This window comes from Rhinolophus sinicus, chromosome X (assembly GCF_036562045.2).
Source record: "Rhinolophus sinicus isolate RSC01 chromosome X, ASM3656204v1, whole genome shotgun sequence".
In the NCBI taxonomy this organism is placed as follows: domain Eukaryota; kingdom Metazoa; phylum Chordata; class Mammalia; order Chiroptera; family Rhinolophidae; genus Rhinolophus; species Rhinolophus sinicus.
The window spans coordinates 16,639,563-16,660,122 of record NC_133768.1 but is presented as its reverse complement, the minus strand read 5'-3'; the positions used below and the strand labels follow the sequence as shown (position 1 = coordinate 16,660,122).

The following is a 20,560-nucleotide window of genomic DNA, read 5'->3' as shown; positions in this document are numbered from 1 at the left end:
ACAACAACAACAACAAAAAAACCGCCTAGGTTTTGCATTAGGTTTCTAAGATCAAGCTAATAAATGTGTAAATTAAGTGAGAATACTGGTAGGTTATCTCTAAGACAATGAGAAGGAGCACATTATAACTTCATTGAGTATACAGAGCCATCAAGAATGTACGGCTAATAAAGAGTACTCTTATAACTGCCAGGAGGGAAATCAGCAGGATTAAGGGATAAAGCTTTTGAAAAACTCCTCTAAATTGCCTAGTATGGCGAAGGAAAGAGAACTATTTCAAGCAGACTTCAAGCTGCATTAACCAAAACAGTATTTTAGTGTTACAGCAGGTGATTTCTGAATGAAATATATCTTTATATTTTGTCCCACACTTTTATGATTTACACTCCTTGAAAGTTGCATAGACTGACATAATTTATAATGTAATTTAACTGAAGTATTAGAAGGCCCACACCTCAGTAAGCTTCGAAACTGCTAATTGGGATAATAGGAAATTACTTGTCTTCTCCCAAATGCCAATGAAGTAGGTCAGGATAATTAATATGCCACCTGACTTTTCCTGTCAAAGGAAAACAAGATAGGTCTCATCTGTGTACTTTCAGTACAATCCATTTTAGACTAAAATGAGTTCAGCCTCAGAAAAATCAGTGTGACTCAGTTAAAAACTGAATTGAAAAATAAGACAAAAGGTAGTTCAATCATGAGAACACAGATTGAAGTCTGTTCTAAAGAAGGCTAAATTTACACTTCATAAACAGGGCCACATTCCACATCTATAAGGAAACTGAAACAACCATTTAGGTGTCAGATTTACGTACATCTTACTTCTTAGATTGCTTTGTAAACTCGTAAGCACTATATAATATACATTATAGAAATTTACGGTAAATATAAATGATAAGAAAGGGGTCTGGTTGATGACAATTTTTCACCCTTAAAACTGAAAACAGGCTATATTTTCATGTTTTTTTCCATTACTCCTTCTGCCTACTCTCCTGACATTTCCTATTTTTAATTTCTTGGCAAATTGAGAAATACGTTTGGAGCTGGAGATGTATTTCCTCTGCAGGTCTGTACTTGATTAGTGCAAATTCACTTTAGTAGGTCAAATTGAATGCTGGCCTCGAGCAGGACAGTTAACAAACACGATTGCCTGCTGACCCGGGCAATAGCATAGTGAATGCTCCGTATCAGAGGGTATGTCGTATGTCTGAGGCTGATGGGATGGCCACGGCTTCTTTCCCTGGTGTAGTTTTTATTCTGTTGACATCATAACACCAAGCAGCTTGATTTGAATAAGCAGCCTGGAATACTTATTCCTAATGGCCAACCCAGAGCAGTCATGAACACGACACCCCTTAAGTGGACCTTAAGGATTTTTTTGAATAGTACACTGATTTTAGAGATGATGTTTCCCAAATGAAGTGTTTATCAAATTGCACAGTCCTAAATATTAGAAACAGTAATGCAGAAAAACCATCATTAGGGAGACGGATATACATTCCATTCAATGAGAACCATGTTCTAGGCAGAAAAAGCATTGCTCTGTTGAGAATGGTTTGAAGGACATTGAAACATCAAGTGGCAGGATTTATGGAAAAGTAACCAGAAAGAAATGGGGCCCTTAAAGATAGTGCACGGCCACCTTTAGTGAAGCAGAGCTGACTGAAATAGCATGAACTGCCTGCCCCACAATATTGAACCGTAAAGACTACATGTGTAATACCAAATTTACTAACACACTTCCTAGGGCCGCTCTGCCTCATCACAACTACTCCACAAAGAGAGAGCCCACTGAAAAGGATGGAATGCATCAAATTAACTGCCCACTCGGCTCATTTGGGAACCTGAAGGAAAAACTCACCGGCTTAGGAGTGCATCAATATGGCTACAAATAAATCCAATCAACAAAACAGCAAAAAAAAAAAAAAAAAAAGGGAGTGACACTAGAAGAAAAAAATTTGAAAGCCATCTACCTAGAGACGGTCTGTGGGCTACTGGAGCCTGAAGGAAGGGCGAGCACAGAGCCCGGGCTTTCTTCTCAGGTCCTGGGACCTGCTGTCTGCATTCTAGTCCTCCCTTACACAATGACCAGGAGGAACTGCTGAGTATCTAGCTTAATCGACAAAGACAGCATCAATGACTTCTACCTGTGGGAATGATGGAACGTTTCCTGAACAGAATTCTCTATTTCAGAGGGCTGTACCTAATTTCAACACAACTGAGTTTAAAATTGCAGAGATGAAGTAATTTCCCCAATATGTCTGTAGAATACTGAACAAACCTCATATACTTACTCATAGCAGTTTGTAGTACCCGGATGACATCGAAATGAAGTTTATAACTCATCTTTAGTTAAATTTTAGAAAACAACTTCATAATTTTGATAATCATCACGTTAAAAATGTATTCTCATGCTCGCCAGAACTCCTACAGAGGCCTAACATCCTAACATAGCTCCTAGATATTTCTTCCACAAGACTTTTCCATAATCTCTAATAAATGGGAATGTTAGAAAGGCATGGCAGATAATAGATGGTAGTTACCTTTCCTGCACCAACAGTATACCTTTTATAATGCTGCTCATGGTGTTTATGCTAAAGTATACTTTACATAAAAACTAGTTTAACATGAATTTTATTATCAGCAATTTATATTTTGGTGGTAGGTTATAATTTAATTCCCATTCAATATTGCAATGAAGATCCATACCATATAAGGAAGTCCACTATATTTTCTTGTTAATAATTGCCAAAATGACCCTCATTTTAAATGAGCCAAACTTGACATCGACATGAGGCTCCTGGCCTGCTGGTAACCAGTGAGCTTTAAGTCGTTTCCAGTTGTAACGAAGAACTTACACAACTATATCCCATAATCAAAGTCTTGTACACTCACAAAACGGGCTCTTTGCATTCTTTAAAAAGAGAAGTGTAACGCCTTAGTTGGACGAAAGCAGTAACTGTGGTTTCATCCATATTGGCTTAGGTCATGTGTACTAACTGGCCGAGGCTTCATTTTGAATAAAGAGATGCAAATATTTTCACATTATTCCTTCTATAATATTTTTGTATTTAACATTCAGGATTTATAGCCAGACCTAGATTTTCTTTCTAAGTAAAATTAAGCTGAATTATAGCCTATCCCTTAAAGTAGCCTAGGTTTCTGAACTGGTGTATCACATTAATTGTAAACAGATGCTTCGTATGGCATGTCGGATTAAGAACTTGAGAACTAGGAAACATATTCTTAATTCCCAAAAGACAGAGTGTACTTAATTGACTTCTCTCTCTTAAGAGTTGATTCACATAAACTGAATTTTGCAACCAATATAAAAACTAAGAAAGTAAATGGATGCTTTTGGAAAATTGGTTCCTAGATATAAATTTGGCTATTTGGAGTTGATAGAAATACTGTGTGAGATTTCTTCTTGGAAAAACTCCTGGATTTTTAGGGAGTGTGTGTGTGTGTGTGTGTGTGTGTGTGTGTGTGTGTGTGTTCACTTACTTTTTCAACCAAGGTTCTGCTAACACCCTGCTTGACTTATAGTTTCTTAACCCAAATTCAGGGGGCAACAACTGTGGACCAAAGGGAGGATGCATGCAAGTGAGAACAAGTGGATAAGAGGAGGAAGAAGAAGAAATGAATACCATTAACCTTAAAAGGCAAATGGGTAATTGGAAAAAAACGTTATTTGCTCTAGTAATGGGTGTCCTGGGATATGAGCTTCATCACTCATCTTTTTTCCTCTAAGTTACTTAAGTTCTGGAAGTAGGACACCAAGGGATACCTGACTTCCTATGGAGCAAGGGTATTATTTGAAGCAAAAAGGGAAACAGAATGCTGTTTTCTCAAAACGAGCAGTCGGAAAGGTTAGGAGAGTGCACAGCTGAGAGCGTCCATGAGCATACTTACTTTTGTCTCCCGAGCTTTCCCCTGCGGCCTCCCCTTCCTCCTCCTCCTCCTCCTCTTCCTCCACTTCTGTGGGCTGCACGTCATCCTGGGGGTCACAGGCACTAACCGGGGCGTTCAGACAGCAGTGGTTGAAGCCGCTATCTCGAGGCAGAGTGAAACTTCGAGGCTTGCCTCCATTTCCATTTAACACTTGCATCCTCTCGCTCTCGGCTAAGGGGTATGGCCCATAGTGATCCTGGAGGTGGCACTTCTGAGTGGGCAGGGTGGACTGCCGCCTGTGCTCTGGGGAGATGGCCGCCGAGTCAGAGAAGACAGAATCCTCCAAGGGCAGAGTCTGAAGATAGTGTAATCCTGAGCTTGTCAGGGGCGTCTCAATTAAATCCTGCCAGGAGCGGCGTTGGCTGGCTGTCTTGCGAATGGGCGACACGGCACTGCTCCCAGTCACTTCCTGACGGAATTCCTCATGGGAGGACTGAGACTGAGAGGTCTCTGTGGAGGAGAGCCGGCTGTGCTTTGCTTCCACGTAAGGACTGGCGCAACTCATCTGTGGAAAGGAGCCTCCAGTCAGTCTCCACACACCCAAAGACATCCCAAAGTTAGGCCCCAGCTGACATTTAACAGGACTGAGATGTAGATGTATTGAAATGCAGCTATACCAGGCTCTCGTGAAAAGTCTGACATGCAAAATTTTACAATGAAAGTATAACAAAATGTGGTTATATAAGAAATATTCAGCAACTAAAAAAAAAAATCCAAGGTTTTAAAATCTCTACTCATTTGAAATCCTGAAGAATTGCTGCCAAATTCATATTTCTAGATTTTATGGCATTAGGGGATGAGAGTGACGAGAGAGGCTTTGGGATGTGAGAACAAAGTGCCTATAATCGGATAGAACCTTCCTCTTCTTCACAGGTGAATTCTGCTCCTATGGGTGCCACGGAAAAGCTTTCTTACGGTCTTGTCAATTCTGTGGCACTTTCTAGAGTTAAACATGCATGAGATTATATCCTGATGGGTACTGGCATTTGCCTGGAGCACAAGCACTCCAGGGTACATAAATACAAAAGAAAAATTAAACATTTTTATTCCCGGAATTTAAAGTTTGGGACTGTATGTTCCAGTATAAAGCACAACCAAAGAGAAAGGACTGGCATCAAGTGAATGCTGCAGAAGACTTGCAGGGACAGCTACTGGCTAGTTGGACAAGCCTCACACTAGCTCTGGGGGCTAACAGAGCAGCAGAAGCTAGATTTGTTCAATGTGATCATCACAAATGGGACTGAGCCTGGCTGAGGTGAAAGTGCATGCTGCCCCTCTGGGTAAAGGAGGAGCAGCTTTCTGGCATCTTCTGTGGGCACTTGACCTTCCCACATGTTACAAACAATGTGAAGAGTTTCCTTCTTGAAATTCACATATTGCTATGATTAAAGAGCTGTTTGTGAAGCTGCAGTTTCCCTTTCTTCCTCTTTTATAAATATTTTAAAGGGATGATTCAGACCTTGATGTTTTAGGGAAAGAGGGAAAATATGATATAAACTGCATCTTGTCACTGACTTCATTATTTCATTTCTCTAGCTCATCCTTGCGTTCTGTTGCACTCGGTAAACCGCAGCATTTATGAAAGAAATGTGCATACAGATCGGAACAATTCTGCATTTTCCTCACATTTCTCCTATTGTACTTAGGCAAGAGACATTGTTATCAAACATTTTTATTAAAAATGTGGCTTCCTTTTTAGTTATTAGCCAAAAATACCCATTCATTTATTTAAAAAATATTTATTAAGAACTTAATAAGTAAGTGCCAGTGCTGAGCTAGTCATGGGGATGTACAGATGAATAGAACAGGGTCCCTGTTCTCAAAAGTTCACAGTCCAGTCCAGTGAGCTGTTTGCAGGCCCAAATATTCCAATTTAATATGGCTAGATTGGGCCTGAGCATCTGCATTTCTAAAATATTCCAGAGGTGAGGTGAACATGATAACCACTACACAACGGAGGATGGATCTTGAGATTATAATGCTAAATGAAATAAGTCAGACAGAAAAAGCAGAGAACCGTATGATTTCACTGATATGTGGTATATAAACTGAAAACAACAAACGAACAAGACAAACAAATGAGAATCAAAAACTCATAGACACAGACAATAGTTTAGGGGTTACCAGAGGGTAAGGGGGGAACGGTGCTCTAGAAGAGGGTAAATGGGGTCTAATATATGGTGATGGAAAGAGAACTAACTCTGGGTGGTGATCACACAATGTGAGGTATAGATAATGTATTACAGAACTGTACACCTGAAATCTATGTAACTTTACTAACAATTGTTGCCCCAATAAACTTTAAAGAAAAAAATTTTAAAAATAAATAAATAAGAAAAAAAATAAAGTAAAATGTTCCAGAGGTGATTCTTATACACAGCCAAGGTTGAGAAGTGGCCTAGAATTATATCAATGTCTTGCATAGCACGTTTCTTATTAAAATCATGTTATATATAGATACTGGGGTGCCACAAAATGTATACACATGACCTGTATTTATCTTCTGTTATCGGTATATAGTGAGTATTACAATTCTAATACAGTTTTTTCCTTTCTTAAAATGTGCATACATTTTTTGGGCACCCTCTGTATAATACTAACTGTATGAGTTGCTTCTAAAAGACATAGGAATGAACTTTATTAGTGTGGAATAGATAAGGTCAATTTATATCTTTTACTAAGAAAAAAAATTTTGTTGTTGTTATTTCCACAAAGGCTACTCTGACACAAATAGTGTTTTCTTAATAAAACTGGTTAGATATTATGCCTGGAATCTGTGGTGACTGTTTCTCCCGATTCTTTGTATACTTAAATTTTTCCCCCTTATTGCTTTTAGACTCCCTATTTTCTATCCCTGTTAGAAACCTGAGGTCTGAGATGCAATTACTACATAATTTTGTTTAACATACAAAGGGATGTTTCAAGTCAAAGAATCTGATGCTATATTAAGTACATTCCTATTGGCAACTTACAGAGGGAGGCCGCGGGTAAGTATCATAGGGGGGCGGAGGGCTGTCCTGCTTGGGTGTTGATGGAGTATCTGCTTCTTCCTTGTCACTCTCACTCCAGTAATCTGAAAATTCACACACATGGATACATCAACATTCTATTAAATGTTTCTAGACATATTTTCAGGAACACACAATACCAGTTAATGAAAGGAAGTTTAAATTCCACTGCTATACCTTGTTCCCCAGCACCTCCTACCCCAGACCCACAAACTTTTATTTTTAGCTGGGTTTTGAGGAGGAAGGAAGAGCACAATCACTTAATTCCAACCTCCATTTAAAGCGGGAAATTATACATAGCCACAATTTTAAGGAGTTAAGAAAAAGACACTGCACAAGCCAAATCAGGTTTAGGGTGTTTGAGATTCCAGACCAAATTATTCTGTAGCTTCAATTAATGAATGATGTCACACGATGCCTTTTACAGGTGTATCATTTTATCCCAAAGATGAACACTCAAAGAAAATCAATACATATATTACTATAGACCTCTACAGTTATAAACAGCTCCCAAAATAACATTCTAAAATGTCTTTCCTGGCTTCAATTCACTGGTTATCTAATAATCACTGTTTCCAGAATCATGCTGACATAAATCTCTATAACACCATACTCCCACCTCTACTTGGAAACACATGGAAAACCCTGATTCTTGCCAAATGAAAAAGGGCAAATCTGCTGATGGGGGTTGCCAGTTCCAAACTTCTAGAACTACTTAAAAGGGTAGAAAATGTAAGCCGCTAGACAAAGTGACTTGGCAGACCTCAGGCAAGAGGGAAGGGGAAAATCTCTGAGAGATACATTAGTTGACTAAACAAAATACAGCACAAAGGCCAATAAACAGAATCTGTTCCACTAATATCTCAATCATTCTGTAACTGCTGGTTAATTCTTTACGTGATTTACAAGGAAAAGCCCAGAAGTATATGAATTTCAGATGATAAAAGAGAAAAGGTATTAAAACAAAAGGTTCCTTATTCTTATGAAAATCTAAACCACAAAAGAAGCCTCAGAAGGCTTCACTAATATTCAGATTTTGGTGAAAAATCATAGCACAGTTTTACAGGAAGCCCTCTCCACCCAGGAATTCCCACATTGTAATATTTGTATATATTTTCTTTGTGCCGCTGATTAATATTAATAAATGCAGCTAACATCTATTGAGAACTTACTATACACTGAATAGAAAGTAGTAGAAGTGGGATTTGAACTAAGAGCTTGCCTTGCTCTAAACCTTGGAGGACTAAGTCACTGGGACTCTTCTATGACACAGCGGGAATATTTAATGTGACATACGTTCATAATCCTTTAAGCACCCCTGCTCCTGCTGCTCTGTAACTCTGGCTTCTGTGTATAGAAATCCTTTAGCAATGGAGATTATTATATTTTTGGCCTCAAAATACAAGGTCTCTGAAACTTCTATTCCTACTGTAATTATTCCCTTTGAGTAGAAGATAAGCAAAGACTAGTTAATCTAAATTTGATGTCTGGTATTTACATTGGATCATGCTGGTGATGGCCAGTATAGTAAGTTTCCCACAAGTACGAACTGATGTAGTTGCCCAGAAATGGACCCAGCAAACACTGGTGGGAAAAGCATGAACTACATACTTGGGCAGATATGTAGGTTCATTTCTTGGCTGTACCATTTACCATCCTTGTGCTCTTATGATGGTTACTTAACCTCTCCGAGAGTCTATTTTGTCATCTGTAAAAGGGGGTCAACAATAACTGCCTTTCACAACTGTGTGTATGTGTGTGTGTGGGTATTAAATAAGATAACATATATTCAAGAGTCTTTGCACCTTGAAAACACTCAATAAATATTAGGACCCCCGGTCTTCTTGGGTGGATTTGTAAGCAGCATTCCAGGACAGTCTGACTCAGATCACATAGGAAATAAATGCTTGGTGATCATCTTCTTACTCATTAGTTTTTTCTTGTATCAAGTTCCATCAATGAAAAGTGAATACTGGAGCTCTGGGGCTTGGGTTGGGGAGTTTTGTAGGAACATAAAATACTACTGGGAAGTCACTGCTAGAGATGAAGCATCCCTCACATCCCATCTCCAAGCAGTGGACTTGCCAAGATCACTCTGCTTTTACTCTTCCCACTCTTCCCAGAAACGGGCATTTGGCTGAGTTTCTCCTTGACCTTTGCACCAATACCTTGGAGTTTCAAGGAGTTAGCACTTCAAGTGGTCATATTATTAGCATACTGACAAGGAAATGATCATCACCATTTTATTAAGATCGCTACAGCTATCATGACAAGTGACAGATTTGGGAGAGTTTCTCTCTACTTCCCCCGCCCTGCTCCCCCTCCCCCAGCTAAATCAGGAAGAACTTTAGTCCACTATTTGATGTAATTCTTGGTTTATTAAAAAGTGCCATCAATCAAATGTTTTCTTGGGTTGCCTAAGAAAAGAATGAAATACCACTTTGCAAATTAACTTCATTTCTCACACTGAGCTTTATGTCTCTGAGAGAGCAATGCCAGAGAACAAGCTACATAGAAAATTTAGTCAGGCTTTTTTGGGTTTGTGTGGAAAATTACAGGCACACTATTGCTTAGAGGCTGAAAGTAGTCTGATCTTCATTCTAAGAGCAAATTAATTTATTTTTCTTAGCTATCTATTTAGCACAAAATAAATGGATGTTTTTTATGTCTCTTGCAGTGCTACTCAATTTTATAAGTAACTAATCATGAATCAACAGTGCCATTAGCAGAACAGGAAAATTTCCACTTTTTTTTTCTATTAGTTTCAGGTGTACAAAACAACATAATGATTAGATATTTATATACCTCACAAAGTGATAACCCCAATAAGTCTATTATCCTTCTGACACTGTACATAGTTATTACAATATTATTGACTATATTCCCTATGCTGTACTTTATATCCCCATGACTATTTTTTTAATTATAGTTGACCCACTTTACTTCTCATGTTGATACAAAAGGATAATTTGAAAAATTGACTTTTTCATCTAGAACCGTCAAAGAAATACAAGATATTTCATTCATTTTTATGTGATTAAAGCTCTACAAAGACCTTACATGTGATTGCAAATAATGTGTTATGAATGTCTCACTTGAAGCTGGAAAAATCTGGAAGAATGATTCGCAGACAATTAGCCAAATTGTGACCTTGGAAGAATTTAGTGTAATCCTGTTTCCTCTAAGTACAACAACAAAGAATGAAAGAGACCCTCATATCCTTTACACTTTTATAGTTACAGACAGTAATTCACTAAACTTTTATTTAAGTCAATGAGTCACTTCTAAGCTGCACTGAGTATTTAAATAGAAACGGTATTTGGCAGTTATTCCTTTGCATCTTTGTGAAATATTCCCAATTCTCAAACAGCTATATTTTGTATGAAGTTTAACTCCAGTCCTGAGAGTGGTACTCAGGAGATGCCAAATAACTCTATAAAAGTGTGGAGTAGGCACACACATCTAGTGGTTTTCTATATAGAATACTGTGAGACCGACTCATGCAGAAGGTAGGAAATCTGTTTCTGACCTATGTTAGAGTGCCTGAGGAATGCACACTCTGTGGAAGTCCAAATTATTACAGAGATTCTGGTTGCAAGAGAGACCTGAATTGTAACTATTAGCTCCTGCCTCTGATCGTCTACCACACTCCAGTAGGCACTGAAATATATACTCACATGACAGACCAGGGCAGCATGAATCCATGGAATGAATACTTTTTGGAGCCTGCACGTGTAATATAACTTAGCAGTTCTTTCATCCATAATGAAATTTGGGTATATAATATCAAGTACAAAGGAAATTCAGTAAAATCAAGACCACGCTCAGCTTCAAAGTAATGCCAAGTGCTAAAGTACAAAAGTTAAGCCTAAAAATCCAAGCTTCCTTATTCAGGCATATGGATTTTTTTCATAGGTTCATGTTCCTAGCAGGACATTGCCTACGCGTTTAATTCTTGCATCTAAAAAAGATCAGAAATAAATCTACATGCACCTTTAAAGAACAGTTCTTTACCTTTTAAAGAAATTTGAAAAGGAAGGCTTGTATTTATTTTTTTTTAGCACTCTCACCACAACTTTAGGCCTATAAATTAAGTTGAAGCATGAAGGTCAGGAATAAATTTTTAACAGTGAAGAAATGTGGCTCAATAACTGGCCTGACACTCATAGCCTTTGCTGGGGTTTGCCTGTGCACACTGATTTCAGGAAGATGGCTTCCACATTATTTGTGGAAGTATCCACGCTGCTTCTACTCCAGGAATGTTTTATTTTGTTACTTCCTTGACTCCACATCTTTCTCCTCCCGCAAAGAGTCAGTTCAGATAATAGAGCCAACATAAAGCTTTCCCCCACCCCCCATGTGGAAGGAATCTCTCCAGTCTCAAAGCCATGACATTTGATTTGTACTTTCTTACATTTCACTTTCTAGATTGTTCTAAGAGTGTCTTTTTTACTAGAATTCAATGCAATTTTAGGCAGGACGGGTGCCTATTTCACCTTGACATAGAGTGCTAGTTGAAGGCCTTAGACTACATTTAATATTGAGTAAAATATTTTCTCTCCCTTTCCACTGCTGACTTTATATCAGGCTCACTGATCACTTTCTCCACCAAGTATTTCTTCATTAATCCTCTCTGCTTCACAGACTTTTAAAAAAAATTTGTACTCACTTAGCAAATTTTCTTTAATCAGCTGAACATTATGCAAAAAATTAGTACTGATTTACTTTATGTTGCTCTTCAATTTTTCTTAACCAATGTCAAGTGTGTATTTTTGAGATCCTCAAGATAATAGATTTCCATTGGCAGTAACCATGTTTTGCTATTTCTTTGAAATCTCCCTGCCTTATCTCTTCACCCTGCACCGCTCCACTCACCCCTAATCCGTCAGCCCATGGCTCTAAACCAGGGGTTGGTAAACTCTGGCCTGCAGGCCAATGAGGTGCTCTGCCTGTTTCTTTAAGGCCTGTGAATCATGAACGGTTTTTACATTTTTGAGTGGTCAAAAAAAAAGCAAAAGAAGAATATTTTTCAAAATGTGAAAAGTGATATGAAATTCAATCCCAGTGTCCATAAATAAAGCTTGATTGGAGCATAGTCACACCCCTTCATGTGTCTACAGCTGCTTTTGTGCTGTAACAGCAGAGCTGAGTAGTTGCAACAGAAACCTTATGACCTAAAAGCCTGTAATATTTACTATTTGGCTCCTTACAGAAAGTTTGCTGACCCCTGCCCTACACATGTGCTGGCAGGGTAGTTTTAGGATCTGGTTATCTTCTTTAGATCTCACTAACCTTTAGTTTTCAGATGTTTTTCAAAGTTTTGTCAGTCATTTGTACTCTGAGAGGAAACAGAAGGTTTTTAAAATTTCCGTATCAATAAACAGGCTATGCCCACTGGATACACGACTAGAACTATGTTTGCATGTGTATCAATCTGTGGAATTCTGTTGACTGTAGGATGTCTCAAAAATTCTCAAAAAACTATTTATGCTTCCAAGCAATATAGAGCAAACACTCTTTGGGAAATGTGACACCACTTCAGAACGGTGACAACAGCTTTTGTTAAGATTTTAATTCTGCATCATAACATTGTTTTATAAATCTGAGGTCACTACCAAGGCAAGTTCCATAAGATCACAGAGTTACACAGTAACAGAAGTGAAGAACATAACCAAATGAGATAATTTATGGAAGAAGGGATCCTTCATCTGAACTCTTTACATAAAAGGTCACTTAAATGTCTATCAGTCTACTAAACAGAAACAACTCACCACCAGGACCTAGATGTGAGTCAATATAAAGAACCAATTACAGATTTTTTAATTTTTAAGAATTTTTTCCTTCTGTAGTAAATAGACTCAGGGAGACGGCAACAAACAGAAGAGAACTTCACATTAGCCACTTGAAAATTTTGAGAGTTTATTTCTTATCTGATTAATTTATTAAACCTCACCTATAAGATGCTATGGTTTGGATTCAAAGTGCCCAGAAGAGAAATAACCACAAAGTAACATATGTATTTTCTCTAAGTGATAGCAGTGAATCACAGTAGAGGATAACAGCAAGAAAAAACCAACTATAACACAGCTGTAAAAAAAAGTATTCCTTTACCTTGTTCTTGCTTAATCCTCTCTCTTTCTGCATATCCTGCAGTCAGGATATTAATTCTGTTAAGCCATCTGAAAAAACAAATATTAGATTCAATAACTTTGCAATTTAATTTCTCATACTTAACTTCTTAAACACATTTTAAGACGTCTGATAATACATGGAATAATCCTACATAAAATATGTATTCTTTGTTACTCTTGACACAGAGTTTTCAACGAGCTATAATTTGCTGTGGTACAAATTGTTCCCACACCAAAGATGCTATTTTAAAAGTCTTGGGCAAACCCGTTAATATCTGTAACATAAAGGGTTATGAAATGATTAAAGCCCTATTAGCTCCGTTGCTCCAATGTAGAAGCACTCAAACTATTTCTGCTGTTCCGATTCTTCAGAACAGATGCTCCTTTAGAGATATTTAAACAATATCAGATATGATTTATCCTGATAAGGGAAAAAGTTGTGGACCTTGTCTGTCAAAGTAAGTTTTACAATGAAATATGAGTTTTGATGAAGCTCATTTAAGTTTAATGATACAAGGGGAAACATTTCTTGGGAGTACTTCAGAAATTTATCACCAAATACAAGGGTATTAAATTTTCCAAAGATAAAATGAGCATATACAATTTTAACCTCTGTTTAGATCCTGAAAATTTATTCCATGAACAATAGTAACTTAAAAATAAATCTTAGTTCTTTCCTCTTTCAGCCATGCTGCTATTACCAATGTAGGAGACTGCCTGAAGCAAACCATTGTTTCAATTTCCATCTTTTGTCCCACTGGGTCTCTCTCCTGTGTTCATTATTCCAACTGTTTACACTGCATCAGATTAGAAAATCACAAAATCTATAAATTAATCTGATAATTTCCCATTGGTCATTGTGAGCTATGATCCATACACGTTCTGAAATTGGAAATTAAGGGAAGAACCCACCTTCCAAAGTAGCTTGAGTAAGTTTGGAATCACTAGTATAACTAACATCGTCAAACTGTGGAATAAGCTGATTGAGGTATATTTTTAAGAAAAAGTTGTATTTGAGAACTTTTTCTCCTCAGAGCTTATCTCCCCTGTTAAGTGGATGATGACATTCTTTGGGGTGACTTGTATATTTCATCATTTATGCCAAGAGGTGTTAACTGTGCAGATACTTAGAATATCTTGAAAAAGGAGGAAAGTTGTGTCTCAGACAAAAATCACATCTATAGAAATTTAAGCTTTAATTTTAAGAATAAGTCACTTAACTCCTAACTTCATTTTGACAAAACCTACAATGTAATTATCACCTCAAGTATGTCTGGGAAGTGAAGAAGGGACTGGAGCAGAGATGGAATAAAATAAAGATCGATCAAATGAATTCTGTAGCATGGTACACACACACACACACACACACACACACACACACACACACACACCAGAAAATGACTATAAGTCAAAAAGTCAATATCATGACAAATAACCTTTTAAAAATGATTTAATCATTAGTAAAAGGTCAAAATTAAAATCTTGTCTATAGGTCATTTGTAGTGAGAAAGGGGTTGAATTTGTACTACAAGGCAAATCTTAGCACTCTTGGGAAAGATAGCTCTGGTTCTTTTTGGGTAAAAATGATGATAATACCACTAGAGGAACACTTATCATTGAATTTTAATTCAGTGTCTCATATTTACTACTTTAAAAAATATCACTAGAATTTCATTTTATTAGAGCCTAAAGAATAATGAGGTCTTTATGAGATGAATCAGCAAACTAAAAGAAGGCTTCCTTAATTTTTCAGTTCAACAACATTTATTAAGTGTTGGCTATATGCTGAACAATGAGCTATGTTTTGGGGGTAAAAAACTTATTAAGAGATAATTCTTGCCTTCAGTGAGCTCCAAAATTGCTAAATTTCATAAGACAATTGAAAAATTAAACTGCTTTTAGGAAGAAAAATTCTGTTCATAATAAAAACTCCTTAGAAATTTTGTGGATAAATTCAGGCAACTGTGCATAGCCACAGCAGGCTGAACAATATACAAATGTTGGTGCAGTCTTAGATGAAGTCCTTAAGGCTTCATCTAGAAGATGACTGCCTATACACTTGCTGCAGTTGCGATTTCGTATTTATAGGCAATTATGAACAGCAGATGTATATGCGCTAAATGAGTCTAGAAATATTTATTCAGAACCTATGTGTGTCAAGTACTGTTCTAGGCACTGAGGAAACAGGTAAACAAAACAAAGTGTCTGCCTTCATGATACGTATATTAGGAGGGAGACAGACAATAAGCAGGGATACAAATAAACATATGTCAAGCAGTAGCAAGTGTATTAAAAAAAAAAAAAAAGCAAGGTATAAAATTAGAATGTAAAAGTGCCCTAGATGGGGGGAGGCTGTTTTAAGATAAGTTAGTCAGGAGTATAAGCACTGAATTTAGAATCTTTTCAAACATGTTGATGAAGAATTTCCTTAATATTAAGCTTTAATTTAGTACTTACCATACCATCAATTCTTTAAAACAAGAAGATATAGGTAAGGGGATATTGGGCCTACAGTGAACAATCCAATGAGGGTGTCAATAACTGACACAGAATAATGTATTGAGAGGGAAAAAAAGAGTAAGAACCATGGGAGAAATGTACAGATGATAATTACTAAATAGAAGTTAGTGAGTCCTCACAATTACCAGGACAAATGTGCTGATATGATCAGAAATATATAGGAGAGATGAATTCAGCAAATAAATTTCAGAATACTTGAGAAACATGATGTTTTGTTTTCTTCACACAGATTTCACAAACTGGAAAAAGTTTTTTTTTAATTTTTCAATACTCCTTTCTAAGGAGGGAACAGATGGATGGTGGCAGAGTGATTTTGCAAATTATCTCACAATCAAACTTTCAGCTGCTAAAAATAGAAGGTGAGATTTTAATATTCTATGTGTATATGTGTACATATATACATATATTTGGATTTATGTATGTATACATGGGTATATGTATGAGTGTGTGTATATAAATGTAGATATATATATATATATATATATATATATATATATGCAGATATACACAGATTTTATAGAAGAAAATTAAATTTAAGGATCACTTTTTCATTCCAATTACTAGATCTTGTCAAAACTGGCACTACATATTTTAAATACATATGATAATGCTTTAGAAATTATGAAATAACCAGATAAAGCATATATTTATAATCATTATAACTAGTATAACCATAATTATTACAAATACATCATCTCTTGAAGACTTAGGTACATGCCTTTAAAAGATTACATAGAGAATAACGAACACCCAGGTTATCTTGCTGTTACGTAGCAAACAGATTACTGAACAAAGTTGTTGGAGGGTGTCTCTCCCCATGACTAATCCTCTGTGAATATTTTCAACACTGAATATCCCATTTCTATTAACATATAAAAATTTTAAAACTTGCCCTTTGAAAGTAGACATCAGGAATACGTTTACAAAAAAGAAAAAGCAAAGCAAAACAACAGAAGTCCATTATACTTTAATTTTAAAAAAGATTCAGTATTTCAGGACAATTTAATTCTGAAGGTTGTAATATACCATGGAAAGGCTTACATAAAACAGCACTCTTAAATGTACGATGGGAGACAATGTCATAGAAATGGCGGCGTGAGGTGAGCCTCTTGAAATCTCCCCTGGAATTTACAACAAATTGAACAACTATAACTCCACAAAGGATTACCTGCACGGCAGACAGGCAAGACTAGGAGACGCGCAATGGAAATCATCTAAAGGTTGGGAAATTGGGTGAGTGGGGGAGGAGGAAAGGGGGGAGTGTGGAGACTCTGGCCCCTGGTGCAGGAAGCAGACCAGAGCTCGGAGCTCCGAGCTCATTGCATTCCGGAACTACCGCAGCTGCAAGAGAGGGAAGAATTCGAACTGCTAATGCTCCCCTTATGGCCCACAATCCCACCTGAGGGATCAGCATATACCACAGCTGAACCCAATGCTCAGGGCAGAGACTTCGGAGCAAAGATAGCGGGTGGAAGGGTGAAAATGGAGGTTTAAGCTCTCACTGCTAAGCAGAGGATAAAAGGCATAGCCATGGAGCCTAGCCGCCCCCTCACTACCCTCCCAGAGCTCGCCCCGCCTCCACCTGCCCAGTGCTGGAAGCAGAACAGTAGCAGTGTCAGATCAAAAGTACAGAATATTTTCAGTTCTGAGAACTACGGCCCGCAGCCACGAACACGCAGCTCAACTAGTTCCAGCGAAGGGGAGGGAGCCCTGGGAGCTGTGCTGGTGGTCGCCGCCATTGCTTTGGGCCACCTCTCACAGCCCACCCTGCCCCTGTCCCCACCTATCTGGGTGGATCCCTGTAGGAGTAAACAGAGCCGCTGAAACACAGAGGTCCTGAATGCAGGAAGAGCTCTGGAACTTCAAAAGCTCTCTACACCCCCCTCCCCAAAGAGGCAGTGCCCTAAGACCCAGGTGAACTGTTCACAGAGAACTGTTCACGCCTTCCAGGGAATTCCCCCATTGTGTGAGAAGCTGGAACAGAGCACAGAAAAAATAACATGACAGTGTGAGAGAGAATAAAGCGCTGCAGTTGGAGAGAAAATAAAGTATTCTACCAACACCTAATGCAAAAAAAAAGAAAGACCTCTTTCTATCACCCTGTTGCAGAACTCACTCCTGTACATATCTAGGAAGAGAAATAACAAATCATTAATGGCCATGAATGACCAAGGCAACAAGACAGCTCAGAAAGAAAACAAAAAGTCTCCAGAAAACAAACTTAAAAATACCGAAATATGTGACATAAATGATGAGAATTCAAGATTGCAGTTCTTAAAAATCTCAACAAGATGCAAGAAAACACAGAAAGGCAGTTTAATGAACTCAGAAACACAATCAAAGGACAAAATGAACATTTTACCAAAGATTGAAATTTTTAAAAAGAACCAAATAGAATTTCTGGAGATTAAGAACTTAATAAAACAAATGAAGAATGAAATAGCCCGCTTAGGTAACAGAGCTGACCAGATGGAAGAATCAGTAACATCAAAGATAGAAATCTGGAAATGACACTGATGGAAGACAGAGACTTGAGAGTTAAAAGAAATGAAAGAACTCTACAAGAACTTTGACTCCATCAGAAAGAGCAATATAAGAATAATGGGCATACCAGAAGGAGATGAAAGGGGGAAGGGAACAGAGAATATATTCAAGCAAATAGTCAATGAGAACTTCCCAAACTTATGGAAAGAACTGGATACTAGAATCCTAGAAGCAAATAGAACACCTAATTACCTCAACCACAACAGGCCTTCTCCAGGAACATTGTATTGAAGCTGTCAAAAATTAATGACAAAGAAAGAATCCTCAAGGCAGCCAGGGAAAAGAAGACGGTAACCTACAAAGGAAAGCCCATTAGATTATCATCAGATTATTCAGCAGAAACTCTACAAGCCAGGAGGGAGTGGAACCAAATATTCAAATCATTGAAGCAGAGAAAATATGAGCCAAGAATAATGTATCCAGCAAAGATATCCTTTAGATATGAAGGAGGAAAAAGACCTTTCCAGACATACAGAAGCTGAGGGAATTTTCTAACACACGACCTGCACTACAAGAAATACCAAAGGAGGCTATTCGACCACCATCAACAGGGACAATTTGTGGCAACCAAAACATAAAAAGGGGGAGAGTAAAGGCCTGAACCTGAATATGGGAATAGAGAAAGAAGGCATGCTGAAGAAAATGGAATACTCTAAATATCAAACTTTCTTTTACATAAACTTAAGGGTAACCACTCAAAAAAAATCCATGGAAATCTAGCCAGTTATCATGTACTCAAACATACAGTTATTTCCCTTGTGGTGGGCTTTATATTTACAAACAAATAAATAAACTAAAGTACGAGACACTAAAAAAACACACACAACAATCCAGAACTGAAATATATACTCTAATAAAAGAAGAAACAGAGGGAAATATCATAGAATACCAGCACGCTGAAATAATAGACAGCAACAAAAAGGCAAAGAAACAATGGAGACACAATCCTACAAGAAAACCAAAGGTAGAATGATAGGAAATCCTCATATATCAATAATCATCCTAAAGGTAAATGGACTGAACTCACCAATAAAAAGGCAGAGTAGCAGATTGGATCAAAAAACTAAACCCAGCCATATTCTGTCTCCAAGAGACACATCTCAGCTACAAGGATAAGCATAGACTCAAAGTGAAAGGGTGGACATTGACACTCCAAGCAAATGGTATCCAGAGAATATCAGGTGTAGCCATACTGATATTAGATGAATGAGACTTCAGGGTGAAAAAGGTAACAAGAGACAAAGATGGACATTTCATAATGATAAAGGGGACAATACAAAAAGAAGACGTAACAATCATCAATATTTATGCCCCCAATCAGGGAGCACCAAAATATAGAAAGCAACTACTAACAGAACTAAAGGGAGAAATTGACAAAAACACAATTATAGTAGGGGACCTAAATACATCATTGACAGCTATAGATAGATCATCCAAACAGAAAATAAAGAAACAGCAGCCCTAAATGACACATTAGATGAAATGGACATAATTGACATTTATAGAGCACTTCATCCTAGAACATCAGACTATGCATTCTTTTCTAGTGTACATGAAACATTCTCAAGGATAGACCATATATTGGGACAAAAAACTAGTTTCAGCAAATTTAAGAAGACCGAAATCATATCAAATATATTCTATGATCACAAGGCTTTGAAATTGGATATCAACTGCAAAAAGAAAGCAGGAAAAACCACAAATATGTGGAGATTAAACAACATACTTTTAAAGAACGACTGGGTCAAAGAAGAAATAGAGAAGAGATCAAAATATACATAGAAACAAATGAGAATCAAAATACACTGTACCAAAATTTTGGGGATGCAGCGAAAGCAGTTTTAAGAGGGAAATTTATATCATTACAGGCCTATCTTAAGAAACAAGAAAAATCCCAGATAAATAACCTCATGTTACACCTTAAAGAACTAGAAAAAGAACCAATGAAACCCAAAGTGATCAGAAGAAAGGAAATAATAAAAATCACAGCAGAACTAAATGAGACAGAAAACAAAAAGACAGTAGAAAAATTAATGTGACAAAGAGCTGGTTCTTTGAAAAGATTAATAAAATTGACAAACCCTGGGCTAGACTCACTAGATAAAAAGAGAAAAGCCACAGGTAAACAAAATCAGAAACGAACATGGGGAAGTTATCATGGTTGCCAGAGAAATACAAAAGATCATCCAAGAGCACTATGAAGGACTGTATGCCACCAAATTCAATGACATAGAAGAAATGGACAAGTTCTTAGAAACACATAGCCTTCCTAGGCTGAACCATGAAGAACTGGAAAATCTAAACAGACTGATCACCAACAACGAAATTGAATCAGTCATCAGAAACCTTCCCAAAAGCAAAAGTCCGGGACCAGGTGGCTTCACTAGTGAATTCTACCAAACA

At 37.4% G+C, this 20,560-nt stretch overlaps 1 protein-coding gene across 7 annotated transcripts in view; it reads right to left on the bottom strand.

Moving 5' to 3' along the window:
* CNKSR2 (connector enhancer of kinase suppressor of Ras 2) overlaps nucleotides 1–20,560 on the bottom strand; it is a 284,901-nt gene that overhangs the window by 39,155 nt on the left and 225,186 nt on the right. For all 7 annotated transcript variants that reach the window (XM_019755412.2, XM_019755413.2, XM_019755415.2 and 4 more), the window contains 3 exons: nucleotides 13,074–13,141; nucleotides 6,927–7,027; nucleotides 3,916–4,459 (listed from right to left, as the gene is read on the bottom strand). In XM_019755412.2, coding sequence (XP_019610971.1) covers nucleotides 3,916–4,459; nucleotides 6,927–7,027; nucleotides 13,074–13,141 — 713 coding nt within the window. The remainder of the gene's footprint in view (nucleotides 1–3,915; nucleotides 4,460–6,926; nucleotides 7,028–13,073; nucleotides 13,142–20,560) is intronic.